Source organism: Anarrhichthys ocellatus, unplaced genomic scaffold (genome assembly GCF_004355925.1).
Source record: "Anarrhichthys ocellatus isolate YVR2014 unplaced genomic scaffold, GSC_Weel_1.0 scaffold362, whole genome shotgun sequence".
In the NCBI taxonomy this organism is placed as follows: Eukaryota; Metazoa; Chordata; class Actinopteri; order Perciformes; family Anarhichadidae; genus Anarrhichthys; species Anarrhichthys ocellatus.
In genome coordinates, this window is record NW_022280352.1 from 1 (window position 1) to 18,138 (window position 18,138).

The window sequence follows — 18,138 nt, forward strand, 5'->3', positions numbered from 1 at the left end:
TTCTTCAATACAGCATGATGTTCATTTAGTACATTATGGTCCATTTAGAGTCAAACGGACTATAAAGCAGGGGATGCTTTAGGGCGGGGCTACACGGTGATTGACAGGTCTCGTGCCTCTACGTCACTCCTCCTCAGTCCATGTATGGTCACTTCCTGTTCACTGGTTGATGGACAAAAGGCAAGACTGGAGGCGTTAAAAGGAGAATGATGCATTGTGTGAATGTGTTTATTGACCCGCTCTTATGATTATACACTAATTAGCTTATTTAAGATTCTTTGTTTTCACTAAAAACGATGACCGTGAGTCCCATAAAACTTTGTTTGTCAGTGATCGCTGCATGTTTTTAGTGTTATTTTCAGAGTTTGAATGATTATCGGGATAATGTTTTATTTTGACCAGAATAATCCAGATGTTTGAATCTCACACATCTGGATTATGAAACCATCGATTCTTCTTGATGCATCAAAAGATTTATTTGTTATTGTTTTTAAAACACTTCATATTTGTAATGATTCATAATTACAAACAGATGAATTTACTTCTATTATCGTTTATTAATGTATATTAGTAACAAATAGAAGAGATGAACATTTCATCTCTGCAAAGAGAACCAACAGTAAAATAAATCAAATGTTTCCTCATGTTGTGAGTCATGTGACGTAACGAGCTGCTGTTATTCACCACTAAAGAATAAAGACTTGTAACCAATGAGCATTCAGCTCTTTGTGGAACATTGAACTCTCTCCTCACTGACTCCATGACTGTAGCTCTGCATTGGTTCTAGAGTCTGAGTCCATACAAACATAGACATCAATGGTGTATCTGGGTTCAACTAGTTCTACATAGAGACCTCTGGTTCTCTGTTTAGTTTACATAGTTTCAGTCTACTTCCTGGTTCACTTCACTCAGAAGAAGAAGTGAAATGTGTCCATCTTTTACCTTTTAATCCAGAAGGTGTCGGTCACATTGTTTCCATATTCAGCTGCTGAAGCTCCGCCTTCCTCACCACAACTCTGCTAGCATTTAGCCTAGCATAGCTCAGCCTTCCTCATCACAACTCTGCTAGCATTTAGCATAGCATAGCTCAGCCTTCTTCACCACAACTCTGCTAGCATTTAGCATAGCATAGCTCAGCCTTCCTCACCACAACTCTACTAGCATTTAGCCTAGCTTAACTCAGCCTTCCTCACCACAACTCTGCTAGCATTTAGCATAGCATAGCTCAGCCTTCCTCGCCACAACTCTACCAGCATTTAGCCTAGCTTAGCTCAGCCTTCCTCACCACAACTCTACTAGCATTTAGCATAGCTTAGCTCAGCCTTCCTGACCACAACTCTGCTAGCATTTAGCCTAGCTTAACTCAGCCTTCCTCACCACAACTCTACTAGCATTTAGCCTAGCATAGCTCAGCCTTCCTCACCACAACTCTGCTAGCATTTAGCCTAGCTTAGCTCAGCCTTCTTCACCACAACTCTGCTAGCATTTAGCATAGCTTAGCCCAGCCTTCCTCACCACAACTCTGCTAGCATTTAGCATAGCTCAGCCTTCCTCAAACAAACTATCAAAGCATAAATAAAGGATCATTAAGTGTGAGTCTCTTCTGGTGTAAACAATGTGTGTACTAGTACAACAATACTCATCACTTCTGACCCTCTGCCAGTGTGTACTGGTTAGCAGTTCATGCAGCATACCGGTTTTATTTTCCAGATAATCACTTTTTATAAACCGCCACACAGAACCCTAACCCTGTTTAGAGTTCACTCTTATTAACAGTGTTCCCTTCTCTCTCATGGTTGGAACTGTTTCTTATAACCAACAACTAACTCTTTAATTGGGTCAAACAATGCGACACATAAACAATTTGTAAAAGTGATAAGTGAATGGCATGCTGGTAACGTTATAGCGGCTAGCTAACAGCAGAGAGAGCCAGAGGATGAAGAAAGAGAAACCGGAACTTGTGACCAAGAGAAGAGCTGTTTTATTATGGATCCCACTGCTCTTCTTGCTAAGACCCGCCCTGTGCAGCGTTCGAGCGCTGAGGTCAGCGTCGGTGCTCCTGGAGATACGGGTAACCTGATTTTGTTCAGGTCCTGTTTCCTGACCCCCCTAACTACTAGAAGTAACTTCAACCAGTTGTCTCTACCTCAACCAGCTGTGCAGGACGGGTCTTACTAAGAAGAGCAGTGGGATTCACAATAACTCGGCACCAAACGGGTTGGAAGATGGAGAGTTTTGCGATTGTGGCCGCGAAGCCCAAGGGTCGGCCGTTGCATGAAGAGGCATTTGTTCATCTGACGTTACGAACGCAACAACAATCCACCTATGAAGGACACGGTCCCACTACAGACGGGTTAGAATAATTAAAACACTGGAGTCGAGGTATAAAATACTTGTAATACTACCGCTATCAAAACATTATACCAACTACAGACCTGTGGACCTTAAAAGGGCCTAAACATCTATCTCATAAAATACATTTATTTTACTTGTATTTATTTAAACAAGATGAAACCTGTTCTTGATGAGAACTCTTGTCCTGTTTCAGATATGAAAAAGGCCCTTTGGCATCAAGTCCATGGAAGACTCCTCGTTTGGGAGTTGAGCCTCCTGTGGTTTCGGCGTCTGGTCGGTAAGGACTCTTTAATCTCTCTCAACCTGTGTAACCCTTGTTTTTTTTCTTGCCTAACATGTCCCCTTTAATTTGGTACTTGTGTTTTTCTGTCTGGTCCTTCAGTTTGGGAGCCGCTATGGACACCAGACCAAAGATGGACGACGAAACGATCCACGACGTCCCGGAGAAGCTCGGACCTGAAGAGATGCAGCTTCCTACCGAGCTTCACAAAGTGCTGAGCGAGGAAGACATCGTCGGTTCTCGCGCGTCCATCGTCTACGAGGAGAGTCTTCGTCAGCTGGCGACGCTGCTTCACCTGCCGGTGAAACGCTGTCGCTACCGGATGTCCACCGGACTCATGTGCTTCGGCCTCCCCCCGTTTGAGTGTCTCATTGAACAAAGGTGTACTGCCTTTGTAGTTGAATGGGTGAGTCTCACAACCTAACCACCTTAATATCATTCGTAGAGCAGTCCATCCATTGTCTATCTTTGTCCACTATCTTTTTAACCACTTCCTGTTCAGGTTTGTCCTCGTGGTCACGTTGTCTGGAGCTGGACCTCACAGCCGACCTTTAAGTTCGGGATGTTGGCGGGTGACTTCATGCTCGGGACGAACATCCTGTTGAGCGGGAACAACTACAGTAAAGTTGCCCTCCTGTTCCGCTTCATGAACATGGGAGTCGTCAGTCCGGCCACTTTCTCCAAGATCCAGGACACCTACTGCGTGGACACGATCCGGGAGTTCTGGATGGAGAGGTCCGAGGGCGTTCAGTGGTTACAGGGCAAAGATGTGGTCGTTGTAGGTGAGTTTGGAACAGCTGTAGTTATGTCGTCACCTTTATTGAATTGAACAGTTGATGGACAACATAACAGTTTTTTTTGTTCTAATTATGATTTGTTATCTATTTTTAGGAGGTGAAAGGAGCGATTCACCAGGTATGAAGCACACTGTGATAAGTTTTATAAATTATAAAGGCCACAAAGCGTTGCATTTAATATTAGTACTGCACTTAAGTATAATTCTGAGGTACTTTACTTGAGTATTTCCGTTGTGTGATACTTCTACTCCACTACATCTCTGAGGGAAATATCATACTTTTCACTTGAGGGCCTCTTACCAGTTGAACAAGGAAAACTGCTATAAGAAGGGGTCCAGGAGGATCCTGATCAGATGCTTAATTGGTTCCTTTTTAAACTGGAGCAGCGTCTCTACTCTAAGCTCCCTCCAGATGTCCGATCTCCTCTCTCTATCTCTAAGGCTGAGTCCAGACTCCCTACAAAGGAAGCTCATTTCAGCCGCTTGTATCCTCAAACTTTCAGTAACTACTCAAAGCTCATGACCACAGGTGAGGGTCTGAACGTAGATGGACTGGTAAATCGAGAGCTTTGTCTTTCGGTTCAGCTCCCTTGTCACCAAAACAGTCCGGTACAACGTCTTCATCACTGCTGACTTCACTCCGAATCACTTGTCCATCTTACTCTTCATTTTACCCTGACTGGGGAACAAGACCCAGAGATACTTGAACTCCCTCTCTTGGGGCAGTGACTCACTACCAACCCAGAAGGTACTATCTGGCAGAGAACCACAGCCTCAGACTTGGAGGTCCTGATTCTCATCCCGACCGCTTCACTCTCGGCTCCAAACCGCCCCAGTGCTGCTGAAGGTCACGTTCTGAAGGATCCAATAGAACCACATCATCTGCAAAGAGCAGAGATGCGATCCCCAAACCGGACACTCTCCTGCCCCAGCTGGGCCTTGAAATCCTGTCCATGGAAATCACAAACCGGATCAGTGACGAGAGACGACCCTGGAAACATGTTTGACTTTGTCAACCACGGTACCCCATATCCATGTCCTTTTTGACCACCTCAACATCCTCTGCCAGACACATGGATGAGTCCTCCATCGAGTCTTCAAACTCTGCCTCCTCCACGAGTATGTGTTGGTCGGGTTTAGGAGTTCCTTAAAGTGTTATTTCCACCGTTTAACAATATCCCCAGTCCGGGTCCGTAGTTCTCCTCTTCTGTAAAACTCAGCCTGAGACGAGCCCTGCTTTCCCTTTTTGAGTCGTGGAACGATTTGCCAGAGCTTCCTTGAGGCCAACTAAAAGTCCTTTTCCATGGTCTCCCCAAACTCCTCCCACACCTGGGTTTTTGCTTTGGCAGCTGCAGCCTTTCTGGCCAACCGGTACCTGTCTGCTGTTTCCAGAGACCCCTGGGCTAGCCAAGCCAGAAAGGCCTCCTCCTTCAGCTTGACAGCTTCCTTCACTGCTGGTGTCCATCAGCAGGTTCTGTGCCTGTCGTAATCTTCTGACCACGACACCCAGCAGCTGCTTTGAACATGGCCTGCTTGGATTCCATGTCCCCAGCCTCCCCCGGGATGCAAGAAAATTCCGTGAGTTGAAGACCTCTTTGACAGTTCACCCTCACAACACATTTGCGTTTACCAGGGTCTGTCCGGCAGCCTCCCCCACCATCTGATCCAAATTGTATTGTTCTTTTTGGGGTCACAGTGTCGACATAGAATGTTTTGTACTCTGTGGTAACGTCTGTGACATTGTTCAGGTTCGGCTCTCCAGATAAGATATCGAAGTCTGTGCAAAGATTTTGCATTCTTCTGTCTGTGCAGTGGTAGATTTAACCAGGCTCGGAGCTCTTATGTCCTCCGGCAGGTTTTTGATGAGTGATCCGAGAGGATAGGCCTTTCTACACTGTGGCATTGAAACCATAGTAAGATAATGTCTGGTTGCTTCTCTCCCAAGACGGTTGGGTTTTGTAGGTGATGAGAAGTTTGCCCAAGAACATTAGCGCCAATGATAAAAGTCCCAAGACATCATGTAGTCTCTTGTCTTGAAAATAGGGCACACCGATTGTTCACAAAGAGCCGGATCAAAAACAAGGCAGGTCAACTGAGATGTAGTGAAGTAGAAGTATTAAGCAGTATAAAAAGTAAAGTAGTACTTTAAGAAGTTCCTTTTAAGTTGTACTAGGGTAAATATACTTAGTTACACAAACATTCCTCCATGTTACTGCTAATAGATGAAAACTCCACAAAGCAGCTTTAACGTAAGGAAGTGTGGGTTTACTTTAACATCTTTCTCTGTGTTTCAGTTTTACATTCAGATGTACGAAAAGTGATCGTTGTTAAAGAAGAGCAGCAGGAGTGGAGCTCCAGTCTGGACCAGGAGGACCCAGAGCCTCCACACATTAAAGAGGAACAAGAGGAACTCTGGACCAGTCAGGAGGGAGAGCAGCTTCAAGGTCTGGAGGAGGCTGATATCACCAAGTTCACATTCACTCCAGTGAAGAGTGAAGATGATGAAGAGGAAGCTCAGTCCTCACAGCTTCATCAAAGACAAACTGAACAGATGGAAACAGAAGGTGATGGAAAGGACTGTGGAAGATCAGAACCAGACCCTGATGAGGAGACTATAGACTCTTTTGAACCTGAGACTGATGACTGGGAGGAGTCTAAAGAACCTCAGTCAGGTTTACACTCTCTGAATAATGAGGCAGTTTCTGTCAGTGATTCAAGATCTAGTGCTGGAGAGAAACCATTTGGCTGCTCAGAGTGTGGGAAAAGATTTGGAACCAAGACATATCTAAAGATTCACGTGAGATCTCATACAGGGGAGAAACCTTTCAGCTGCTTGTCGTGTGGTAAAGGATTCACCCGGAAAGTGTTGTTGCAGTTACACATTAAATCTCATACCGGAGAGAAACCATTCAATTGCTCCGTTTGTGGTAAAAGTTTCACACAAGCAGGAAGTCTGACACGCCACATGCCCCTCCACACAGGGGAGAAAAGATTTAGCTGCAGTGTTTGTGAAAGAAGATTCACTTGGTACACCAGCCTTAAAACACATAAATGTGCCGGTCATCCGTCCTCACAGCTTCATCAGAGACAAACTGAGGAGAACAGAGAGGCAGAACCTCCAGCCTGCAGCTCAACTGAACACAAGGACTGTAGAGGACCAGAACCAGCCAAGACCTCAGATCCAGATACTGTTGACAAGACTGGAGACTCTTCTGAGACTGATGACAGTGAGGATGACTGGAAAGAGTCCAGAGAACCTCAGGCAGGTTTAAACTCTTCGAATGATTCTGTCAGTGATTCCAGATGTGGTACTTGTGAGAAACCATTTAGCTGCTCTCACTGTGGGAAAAGATTTGGCTTCAAGGCACATCTGAAGCGACACACAAGATCTCATACAGGAGAGAAACCATTCAGCTGTTTATTCTGTAAGAAGTCATTTGCACAAAGCGATAGTCTACAGAAACACATGAGAATCCACACGGGAGAGAAACCATACAGCTGCTCACTGTGCGGTAAAGCTTTCAGTGAAAATGGAAATCTGAAAGTACACATGAGATCTCACACAGGAGAGAAACCCTTCAGCTGCTCAGTTTGTAAGAAATCTTTCACAAAGAGTGATAGTCTACAGAAACACATGAGAATCCACACCGGAGAGAAACCATTCAGCTGCTCAGTGTGTGGGAAATCTTTCAGTGAAAGTGGAAATCTGAAGAGACACATGCGACTCCACACAGGAGAGAAATCATCCAGCTTCACTGCTTTTGACTGAAGATGAATATTCACTTGGTTTTATCAGCTCAGAAACTTTATAGTGCGGCAGATTAAGTCAATATTCCATTAGAATCTTTCACTTGGTGATACAAGCACCAAATTTGGCATGAATAATGCCTAGGAACTACCCTTTCAGAAAAGCCCGGTATCCACCTGAAAATCCAAGATTTTTTAAGATGGCCGTCACCAAAAATGTGAATAGGTTTTTCAGTGTAGAAATTGAATTTTAATAATCTAGACATCAAAATGTATGTATTTTGACATGAGAAATTCAATGGTGTCAATAAAAATTCAATATGGTCGCAATTTTTCAAGATGGCGGCCATTTGTTACTCAAAATTCACACTTTTTGTCGTTCTTTGATCAGAGATTAGGTTTCAGCTGGATGAAGTAGTAGTCCAAGTTCCAAATTATCTTTTTGATCCAAATTAAAAATGTTTTGATTGATCTATATGAGGTGACATTCTGTTTATAAAAGAGTCATGTCAAAGCACAACCAGGGCACACTGGTGACATCATTGCTGTGAGACTCAGCATGGGGTTCAGTGTCAGCTAATTAGTGTACTTGCTGTAGTGCTAACTGTAGTTCTAGTATAGTTTAGTGTCCCAAATGCTATCTAATTAGCCCTGTATATCTGTAAATCGCATATATTGGCGGCCATCTTGGAAAATGGCGGCCATATTGTTTTTCCATCGTGGATACCGGGCTTTTTTTAAAATATAGGTCTTGAAGATAATTTGTTGCTTGTATCACCAAGTGAAAGATTGTTTCACTAATCTGCCCCACTATTAAGTGTTTCTCATCGGATTAGATCAAGATAGACACCCAGAACCGGATCCTGGTGACAAGACTGGAGACTCTTCTGAGACTGATGACGACTGGAAGGAGACCAGAAAACCTCGGTCAGGTTTAAACTCTGAACAATGTGTCTTTCAGTCATCTGAAATATATCTTCTGTCAGTGAGGGAAAGTTTGGCAACAAAAAAAATCTGAAGGTGCACGTGATGATTCACACAGTAGAGGAACATTTCAGTGCACACTTCTGAGAGGCAGAAGTTAGTGCGTCAAATGTCTATCAACTTCCTGTTATTGACACAACAGCAACATTCTCAAAGGACCAGAATGAGGTTCAAACAAGAAGTCCTGTTCGTGGTCATTGATGAAAGTCTTACCTGATATGAAACACAATCTGTATTTATTATATATGAAGACAAATGTTTCTGAAAAATTAACATTAAAAACTGTTAAGTATAAAATGTTTGGTAAGATTATTTTTATTTTAGAGATATTTTGGCTGTTTGCTTTGACACATTTCATTCTGACACATTAAAGTTTGACATATTAATTAAATGGGAGAGTTTTTGTATCAGAAGTGAAACTGAAGTCTGGAACAAGTTTTATCAACGAGGGACATAAACATATTGTGATAGTCGCTGTTGTATTTCCCTTGAATAATTAACCTGAATCAGCCCTAACTATAAACCTGAGCCAGCCCTAACTATAAACCTGAGCCAGCCCTAACTATAAACCTGAGCCAGCCCCAACTATAAACCTGAGCCAGCTCCAACTATAAATCTGAACCAGCCCTAACTATAAACCTGAACCAGCCCTAACTATAAACCTGAGCCAGCTCTAACTATATAATTGGATCATTGATTTCTAGTAGAATAACGTTTAGTCTGAGTTTAACATCAGGAAGTTGCAGGTCATCCAGGTTTTTATGTCCTTAAAGCTGCTTGCAGTTTAGTGAGCTGGTTGGTTTTATCTGGTCTGATCGAGAGATATAATTGAGTATCATCTGCATAACAATGAAAGTTTAAAGTCTTTTCTGATAATATTGCCTAAAAGGAAGCATGTATAAGGGGAACAAGATTGGTCCAAGCACAGAACCTTGTGGAACTCCATGACTAACGGTGTTCATCGAGGTTTCATCGTTTACAAAACTAAGATCAATCTGATAAATAGGACTTAAACCAGTTTAGTGCGGTTCCATTAATGCCAATCAAATGTTCTAGTCTCTGTAACAGGATGTAATGATTAATGGTGTCACACGCAGCCCTAAGGTCTAACAAGACCAGAACAGAGACAAGTCCTTTGTCTGATGCAATTAGGTCATTCATTATTTTCACCAGAGCTGTCTCATAAGAATGGCTAAACATGTGACACACAGAGCAGGAGAGGTAGAGAGAAGCCATCGCTAGCTGCTAAGCTAAAGTACGGTAGTTAATGTTGGCAGAACAGAACGTGTAAACAACTGTTATATTAAGCAAGAAGTCGCTAAAAGAGGAAGCGAGCTATGAGTGTTTAAATGTATATCAGATAATTAGCCGCTTGTACTGAAGAATATCACACAATTAACTTAGTTTAGCCGGAGCTACGGAAGTACGCTGTCAGACAACAGATACACTGGAGACAGGAAGTGAGACAATACACGTCAGTCCTCTCAGGATGATGAAGATGAGTTTGATTTAATGTTTTACAGAAAACTCCTTCAACATCTTGATCAATAAACTCATTGATTTGCTATGGATCGACTTGTTTGTGACATAAAACAAGAAATAAACATAATAAACAAACAGTTAATAACAGTCTTGAACCTTCTATTTTTTAAATATTGGCATAAAGGACCAGCCTCTAATCTAGGGAAGACGGGACAGAGAGGAGTCCTCGGTGTCACTATCGTTACCGGCAGAGGACAGAATGTTGATATGGGAACAATAAAACTTCCCAAGCCTAAACTGAAGCAAATTAAACTATATTATCTTCAGCCTCTTGATATCAAAACATCCAGAAACAAGAAGAGCTTCTTCCTGCTGGACGTCACAACTATGACTACATTTGAATGAGACGGCAGAGAAACAAGTGTAAATGCCCGTTATTTGATGTCATTGTATGCTCTGAAATATAATGTTAAACTAATGCAACACATGCTTAAGTTTATTAAATCGTGTCATAACAGAAACCTTAACGAGTCGTACAGCATTCATCGTTTGTTCATGACATCATTATTATTGTTCGGATGATCATTTCAACAACCAAGTCATCCGAATAGGGTCAAACAGCTGCGTATGGTATCATGGACTTTTGTAAAAGAAGAGGCTTGTATACAGCAAACACATGACTTTGATTAATATACTTTAGAAGAGTATTGCACAACACAAACTTAAAAGGCAAATTAGAAATATGTTACTACCATCACCCAAAACAAAGTATCCTGTAGAGAGTGTGACAGAAATTACTATTTCTTTGAGTAACTGATGGTTATTGATGTATTAACAACTTAATTCTGACTTACCTGAGGGAGGATACAGAGCCTCTTTGTAGATCCTTCTGTTCTTCAGGACTCTGGTGTCATGGATGGAGCCACAATACCCACAAAGATGTTTAACGCAAAGCAAGAAACTGTCTGCAATGAACGAACAACAAAAGTTCAAGTTCTTTATTTTTATGATGCACAAAAATACGACAGAAGTAGTCGATGGCTCATTAAATATGTACAACAAAGAAAATTGTCCCAACGAAGACATTGACTGGTTGTGCTGTCTCGTCTAAATGAAGACATCTCAAACAACGTCAACTTTGCATCGTGTCATAATTTACTGAATGACAAGTCATCATCCATAGACTCATTTCAGTGTTTATGTCTAATCATCAACACTGATTGGACATAAAAAAAAACTCGTAACCCTTGAAATACTGAACCTTAGAAAACATAGGAACTAAATTTACTACAACTAAAAAGTTTATGCCAGATCTACGTTGTTGCTCATATAAGAAGTTGTTATTTCCATATATTCAGTGGAGCTGCTGGCTGGAGGCTCTTCTTCTCTGTTCTCGGTCTGATGAAGATGAAGCTGTGAGGACCGATGGCCGACACACTGATGGTTCCTGAGCTGGTCATACCAGGTGAACCCTCGGTCACAAACACTGCAGGAGAACCTTTTCTCTCCGGTGTGATTCATCGTGTGATTCTTCAGTTGTGCTTTGGTTAGAAATCTTTTCTCACACACCGAGCAGCTGAACGGTTTCTCTCCTGTGTGGATTCCCATGTGTGTCTGTAAACTTCCCCTCTGTGTGAAAGACTTCCTACAAACTGAGCAGTTGAATGGTTTCTCTCCCGTGTGACATCTCATGTGCACCTTAAGAGATGAATGTATGTTGAAAGCTTTACCACACACAGAGCAGCTGAATGGTTTCTCTCCTGTGTGAGTTCTCGTGTGTCTATTCAGATTTCCTTTGTGGCTAAATCTTTTCCCACACTGAGAGCAGCTGAATGGTTTCTCACTAGAAACTTCATTATTCAGAGAGTTTAAACCTGACTGAGGTTCTCTGGTCTCCTTCCAGTCATCACTGTCATCAGTCTCAGATTCAGAAGAGTCTCCAGTCTTGTCATCAGTTTCTGGTTCTGGATGTCTATCTGGATCTGAGTTCCTGTCTGGTTCTGGTTCTTCACAGTCCTCTCCATCAGCTTCTGGAGGTTCTGTCTCTCTGCTCTTCGCAGTTTGAGTTTGATAAAGCTGTGAGGAACAACGACCAACACATCTGTGGTTTCTGAGCGTGTTGTACCAGGTGAATCTTTGTTCACAATCTCTGCAGGTGTAGAATTTCTTCTTTGTGTGGACTTCCATATGTTTGGTCAGATATCTCCTCCATGCAAACTCTTCACCACAAGTTGGACATCTGAACTGTGTTCGTCTCGTGTGGATCCTCATGTGTTGAACTAAAGACTCGCTGTCACTGCAGTCTGTGTTACACACTGAGCAGCGGAAAGGTTTCTCCCTTGAGTGACGTGTCATGTGAGAACGTAAGCTTTCCTGCTCGTTAAATATTTGACCACAAAGTGAGCAGCCGAATGGTTTCTCTCCCGTGGGGGGGTTCTTGTGTGTCAGCAGAGTGAGACTGTCTTCAGATCTTTCGTGACACTCAGAGGAGCTGAAAGGTTTCATGTTGCTATTAAATCCATCATTTGCAGAGACCTTTTTCTTTCTCTGGTACGTGAACCCTAACTGATGTTTCCTGGTCTCTTTCCAAAACTCAACATCAACATTGTCATCAGGTTCAGAGGACGGTTCAGTCTTGACATCAGCATCTGGTTCTAAATATCTATCTGGATCTGAGTTCCTGTCTGGTTCCGTCTCTTTGTTCTCCTCAGTTTGTCTTTGATGAAGCTGTGAGGACTGACGACCGACACATTTATGATCTTTGACCTGGTAACGCCAGACAAATGTTTCCTTACAAACACTGCAGCTGAATCTTTTCTCTTCTGTGTGACGTGTCAAATGTTTCTCTAAGTCTTCACTTTGTGGAAAAAAATTCTTACAAACTGAGCATCTAAAGTGTTTCTCTCCTGTGTGAGATCTCATGTGTACCTTAAGATGTGTCTGTTTCCTAAATCTTTTCCCACACTCAGAGCAGCTATATGGTTTCTCACTAGAAATGTCATTAATCAGAGAGTTTAAACCTGACTGAGGTTCTCTGGTCTCCTTCCAGTCATCACTGTTATCAGTCTCAGGTTCAGAAGAGTCTCCAGTCTTGTTATCAGGATCTGGTTCTAGATCTGAGTTCCTGTCTGGTTCTGGTCCTCCACAGTCCTCTCCATCAGCTTCTGGAGGTTCTGCCTCTCTGTTCTCCTCAGTCTGACTCTGATGAATCCGTGAGGACTGACGACCAACACATATGTGTCTTGTGATCTGTGAACACCAGGAGAATCTTTTGTTACACATACTGCAACTGAATCGTTTCTCTCCCGTGTGGACCGGCATGTGTTGTGTCAGGTGCCCCTTTCGTGAAAATCTTTTACCACAAACTGTACAGCTAAATGGTTTCTCCCCTGTGTGGATTCTCATATGTTCCTTGAGGGTTCCCTTGGTGCCGAATCCTTTCTCACACTCAGAGCAGCTAAATTGTTTCTTACCATCACTACACTTTGAATCTCCGACATGAACTTTGTTTAAACCTGACTGAGGTTCTCTGGTCTCCTTCCAGTCATCACTGTTATCAGTCTCAGGTTCAGAAGAGTCTCCAGTCTCCTCATCAGGATCCGGTTCTAGATCAGAGTTCCTGTCTGGTTCTGGTCCTCCACAGTCCTCTCCATCACCTTCTGTTTCCATCTGTTCAGTTTGTCTTTGATGAAGCTGTGAGGACTGAGCTTCCTCTTCATCATCTTCACTCTTCACAGGAGTGAATAAGAACTTGATATCAGCCTCCTCCAGACCTTGAAGCTGCTCTCCCTCCTGACTGGTCCAGAGTTCCTCCTGTTCCTCTTTAATGTGTAGGGGCTCTGGGTCCTCCTGGTCCTCTTTAATGTGTGGGGGCTCTGGGTCCTCCTGGTCCTCTTTAATGTGTGGGGGCTCTGGGTCCTCCTGGTCCAGACTGGAGCTCCACTCCTGCTGCTCTTCTTCACCGACGACCACTTTTCGTACATCTGAAGGTAAAACTGAAACACAGACAGAACATTTCTTTACATGTAAGCTGCTCTGTAGAGTTTTCATCTGTTATTAGAGACACAAAGGAATGTTTTTGTGAGAAAATAAAGTATATCTCTCAAATACTTTTATTTATACATTTAAATTATTCATAATATTATTTTAACTAGTAGTAGTAGTAGCTGTAGCATTGTTGGTAGCAGAGTTAACAAATAATTAATATCAAAACATGTCACAATTATTAATAATTCAATTATGATCTATAAAACAATACATTAGTATAAAAGAATGATGTCACTCAGCTTACGCCATAAGACATCGTTAGTGTAGGTAACAATTAACATAAAATAAATTTAAGACGCCAACCAATTTTGGAAAAATAAAGAAAACATCAATATCAATAAATTAGATCTCAATCTCAGGGTTGCTACGAAGTTCTTATCACGGTGTACAGAGACATAATATTTCATACACACAAATCAAATGATCAAGTTCTTTCTAAACCCTTCGTAGCAGCAGGGTTCATTATAACATCTTTACCAGTTTCAAAATGTATTAAATATTAAAGTCTTTTCTTTTAGAGTCTCTTTCTCTCAATAGTTGCTGGAACAGAGATCAACCTTCAGCGTCAAAGTGTAGAAGAGAAGAGAGACGAGTCCTCTGACGTCTTCTGGCTTCATCTCCTTGAGAACGGGGCTGTAAACCACTCCCACCCATCAACTGTCTTGATTATTTAATTGAACCTTATTTTACAGAATTAATACCAGTTACTTACATAGTCTATTTAATTCTTTATTCTTAACCCTCTAGAATAGACGGGCTGTTTGTCAGTGCTCATGTTGAGAGGAAAGTTGCCGGCAGAGTTGTCTATCATGAACTTTACTATACGTAACTTTTATGAACTCAGATGTTTAAATTTGGAGATTTGGTAAACTTAAAGCTTGCATAATTAATGCAAAAAGACAAACAATATGTAGAGTGAGTCAGTAAAGTGAGATTAGTTTTGTATGGGAACAAACAACAAATGCACACAAAACAGTTAAAAGAGTCAATTTGTGAATAGTTGAAAAATACAGTGAGTTTGTTACTCTGGGTTAGGGTTAGATTATATAAATATAAAGACTTATTAAGACTAGGACTAGCATATCAAGTAAAGCTGTAGTAGTAGCAGCTATAGTTGTAGTAGTAGCAGCTATAGTAGTAGTAGTATCAGCTGTAGTAGTAGTAGTATCAGCTATAGTAGTAGTAGCAGCAGCTATAGTAGTAGATAGATAGACTTTATTTCAGACTCAGGGTCTGAAATAAAGACAAATACATAACAAATACATAAAAAGACAGACACAAACAATAAAAGTATGGAGGCCTAGCAGTGCCTTACAAAGAGACAGCTGTACCAATGTCGCCACAGCTGGGACTGGTAGCGTGTGGTGCTAAACCTTATGTTGGTTAAAACAACTATGATCTCATTTTCAGAGTCATTAAGTCTACAAATGAATTTATACATGAGATTTCTTAAAACAGTTTGGAAAGTATTGACTCGTGCAGTCACAAACATTTCACGAGCACTACTCCATCTCGGTCTCTTTAAAAGTATTCTCATGGCATCGTAAGCTACTTGAAGTCTCTGTAAGCTCTTTTTTTTGTAGTTTGACCACAAGTGTGCAGTAGAGTGGTGTACAATATGCTCTGAACAGAGACATCTTCACTCCATCTGTACACATACCAAACTTGCGTGAGACTGTTTGCTTGTGCATACATCCTATGACATTGCCTAGAAATGTCGTTATCATCGGTCATGTGTTCTGTCATAAATGACCAAGTTATTTTACTTCACCACAGACACCAAGATTATTGTCAGACAATTTGAAGTTAGGGAAGTTAAGACATTTGTCCTTTAGTTCGACAGATCAGGATAGCACTCTTACTGGCGTTGTATTTGATGTCATGTTCCACACCATACACAGTACGTAAAGTGAGGAGCTGCTGAAGACCAGCGCTAGATGGACTAAAGATCACCAGATCATCTGCATACATGATGTGATTAACCAGAGTATTTCCAATCATGCACCCAGTATTACAGGCTTTCAGTTGCTTGAACAGATCATCAATAATAACAAAATTTCCCCTTGTAGTAGTATCAGCTATAGTAGTAGTAGTATCAGCTGTAGTAGTAGTGATGATGCTACATCGGGATGCAGTACTGCCAAGTGTTATCCATCAGGACATTCATGGACGACCGAATGATCACAGATCACCACCTGGAGGACTTGGTCGATCTCACCGATTGGGCAAAGTTACTAGTACTGAAGAGAGGGCGTGTCCAGGAAAAGGTGCCGCTTTAAAATCAGAGAGGAGATTATCCCAACAGTGAAAGAGAAACCGGTGAAGAGCTCGAGGAAGTGTTACAGGGTGGACTCACCGAAGTCGAGTATGAAGGAGATGCTCATTCAAGCTGAAACCTGGATGAAAGCTCTGGAGAAGAGAGGCTGACCTGGCCAGTATAAGTCCAGAGGAAACCAACATGAGGTGCTTCACAGACGGCTCTGGCTGCTGCTCTTTTATGAGGTACCCGTTTCCACTGTTGAAGGGCTGGAGAGGAAGATGAAAGTGTAGCTGAGGAGATAGCTGGTTGTCGTCGGCCTGTAGAGCTCAGACAGAAAGCTTCAGCAGCCAAAACATCCATGGTTCAGCAGTACAAGGCAACTTAATGAGAGAGTTAAGATACAAGAGTGCACCAGGCAGACATTGAAGTCGAAACAGGTTCTAAGTGGTCAGCCAGCAGAGCATTGAGGGAGGCAGAGGATGGCCTGCATCACGTCAACATCATTGGGTCAGTGGCCCAGAGCAGAGTACCTCTGAGGTGCTCCACCAGGTTGGATCAATGCTAACCTGAAGGAGCGGTTAGGCGTGGAGGGAGGTCACCAAGGCAGAGCAGGGAACCCGACATGTCAAGGTTGTAGCCATCAACAAGCAGAGCAGCTGGGCACTGACCCGGCAGGACATCTGGAGCATGGAAGGACATCGGATAAAGGTTATGTTGGGTTTCACTCCGTCAAACCCACACATGGAGGTTAGCCGTGTACAACAGCTGCACGCTCTGCAGGAGGTCACCCAACTGTGACCATGTCCTCTCCTTGTGTCAAGCATGGCCGATGGGAAATTCCGGTGAGACATGAACAGATTCTGACACAGCTAAAACAACTTTCTAATGGCCCTGGTTTCCTCCACTTACACAGTTCAGGGGGGAGAAAAGCAGCAGCAGAGGTGAAGAACAAGAGGACGCGGCCACAGAAAGGGAGATGTGAGCTCAAATTCCCAGAGAAGATAACCCAAACTAGCCTCAGATCCAACATTGTCCTCTGGGCTAAAGGTACCGAACAGGTGGTTCTTACCGAGCTTACAGTACCCTGGGGAGAGAGAATGGAAGAGGTCCATGAGGGCAAGCTAAATAAATAACAGGCCCTCATCTTCCAGAGCCAACTGAAGGATTGGAACCTGGAAGCTGCAGGAGCTCCGTATGGCGGTCGCTCTGGAAAGCTCTTGAGCTGCTTGGGAACAAAGCCTTGGAGGAGGGAGGGGCCTTGGAGGGTCACAGGTCACTGGGTCACAGATGATCCAGAGAAAGGTCCCTGTAAAGGTGAGCCCATTGTGATCACCTTTATCTCACCTGGAAGACCAGTGACGGCTAACAAAGTGATGAAGAGGAACACGTGATGAAGAGGTCACGTGATGAAGAGGTACACGTGATGAAGAGGTACACGCGATGAAGAGGAAACGTTATATATATATATAAATAGATATTATCTTTATATTATTAACTGAATATTAATCCAGTGATGAAATAAATCAACGACAAGACTTTTTAAGTTTGAAGTAAAAGATTCTCCAGTAAAAGGTTGATATGACAGAGTGAATAAATGAAGTTATGTTCATGTTGGTCAATTAATAGTTTGATTAATCAGGTAATAAAATAATCTCATGCTAATCAATAAATGAATCGTTAAAACATGGTTCAGTCCTGAAGCAGTAGACCTGAAGAGGTTCTGAAGATGTGTGAGGAGTCACCTGGTTGTGTTTGTGGTGACTCGACCTCTGGGAGGAAGTCCACGCCATCATCAGACAGGTGTGGTAGAGGTCTCAGGTGTGGTGGCGGTCTCAGGCGTGGTGGAGGTCTCAGGCGTGGTGGAGGTCTCGTCTCCCTGGGGGGTCTCCGGTGGACCACCGGTGGCTTGGCTCTGACGTGGGTCTCCTCAGACTCCATCATCTTCAGTGATTACTGGATCCGGCTGGAAGGACCACCTGTAACAGAGGGACGGTTACCTGGATGAGTAGCTTCACACATCACTCCGGTTAGAGACGCTGGAGGTCTGCAGCGTGAACATCTCCTGATGGTGGAGCGAGTGATGCTGGAGGTCTACAGCGTTAACATCTTCTACTGATGGTGGAGCGAGTGATGCTGGAGATCTACAGCGTGAACATCTTCTACTGATGGTGGAGCGAGTGATGCTGG

General features: G+C 42.9%; 2 protein-coding genes across 3 annotated transcripts; one reads left to right on the plus strand and one right to left on the minus strand.

The window, feature by feature from the left end:
* The first annotated feature begins 100 nt into the window (after positions 1 to 100).
* Positions 101 to 8,742, plus strand: LOC116401343 (zinc finger and SCAN domain-containing protein 2-like). Of its 2 annotated transcripts, XM_031879697.1 has the most exons (5): positions 101 to 2,632; positions 2,738 to 3,041; positions 3,138 to 3,417; positions 3,527 to 3,550; positions 5,726 to 8,742. In XM_031879697.1, the coding sequence occupies exons 2-5, from the start codon at positions 2,751 to 2,753 to the stop codon at positions 7,198 to 7,200; spliced, it is 2,070 nt and encodes a 689-aa protein (XP_031735557.1). In that variant the 5' UTR covers positions 101 to 2,632; positions 2,738 to 2,750; the 3' UTR covers positions 7,201 to 8,742. The 2 variants fall into 2 exon arrangements, with proteins under 2 accessions (XP_031735557.1, XP_031735556.1); XM_031879696.1 differs by having other exon boundaries at positions 101 to 3,041.
* Positions 8,743 to 8,763: 21 nt separating this feature from the next.
* LOC116401345 (zinc finger protein 84-like) lies at positions 8,764 to 17,892 on the minus strand. The gene is made up of 3 exons (XM_031879699.1): positions 17,694 to 17,892; positions 16,980 to 17,035; positions 8,764 to 13,493 (listed from the first exon to the last, which is right to left on the minus strand). Exons 1-3 carry the CDS (start codon positions 17,890 to 17,892, stop codon positions 10,947 to 10,949), a joined length of 2,802 nt encoding a protein of 933 aa, XP_031735559.1. The 3' UTR covers positions 8,764 to 10,946.
* Between the last annotated feature and the right edge of the window lie 246 nt (positions 17,893 to 18,138).

What these genes read in the sequence shown, in the direction of transcription:
- LOC116401343 (XM_031879696.1), top strand. Translation starts at nt 2,691, where the DNA reads ATGTCCCCTTTAATTTGGTACTTGTGTTTTTCTGTCTGGTCCTTCAGT. An exon ending in CTGCCTTTGTAGTTGAATGG is followed by an intron (nt 3,042 to 3,137) that starts GTGAGTCTCACA and finishes CTTCCTGTTCAG; the next exon opens with GTTTGTCCTCGTGGTCACGT. An exon ending in TGAAAGGAGCGATTCACCAG is followed by an intron (nt 3,551 to 5,725) that starts GTATGAAGCACA and finishes TCTGTGTTTCAG; the next exon opens with TTTTACATTCAGATGTACGA.
- LOC116401345 (XM_031879699.1), bottom strand. Translation starts at nt 17,892, where the DNA reads ATGATGGAGTCTGAGGAGACCCACGTCAGAGCCAAGCCACCGGTGGTC. An exon ending in GTCACCACAAACACAACCAG is followed by an intron (nt 17,036 to 17,693) that starts GTGACTCCTCAC and finishes CTCTCTCCCCAG; the next exon opens with GGTACTGTAAGCTCGGTAAG. An exon ending in CCTTTAGCCCAGAGGACAAT is followed by an intron (nt 13,494 to 16,979) that starts GTTGGATCTGAG and finishes AAAGAGGACCAG; the next exon opens with GAGGACCCAGAGCCCCTACA.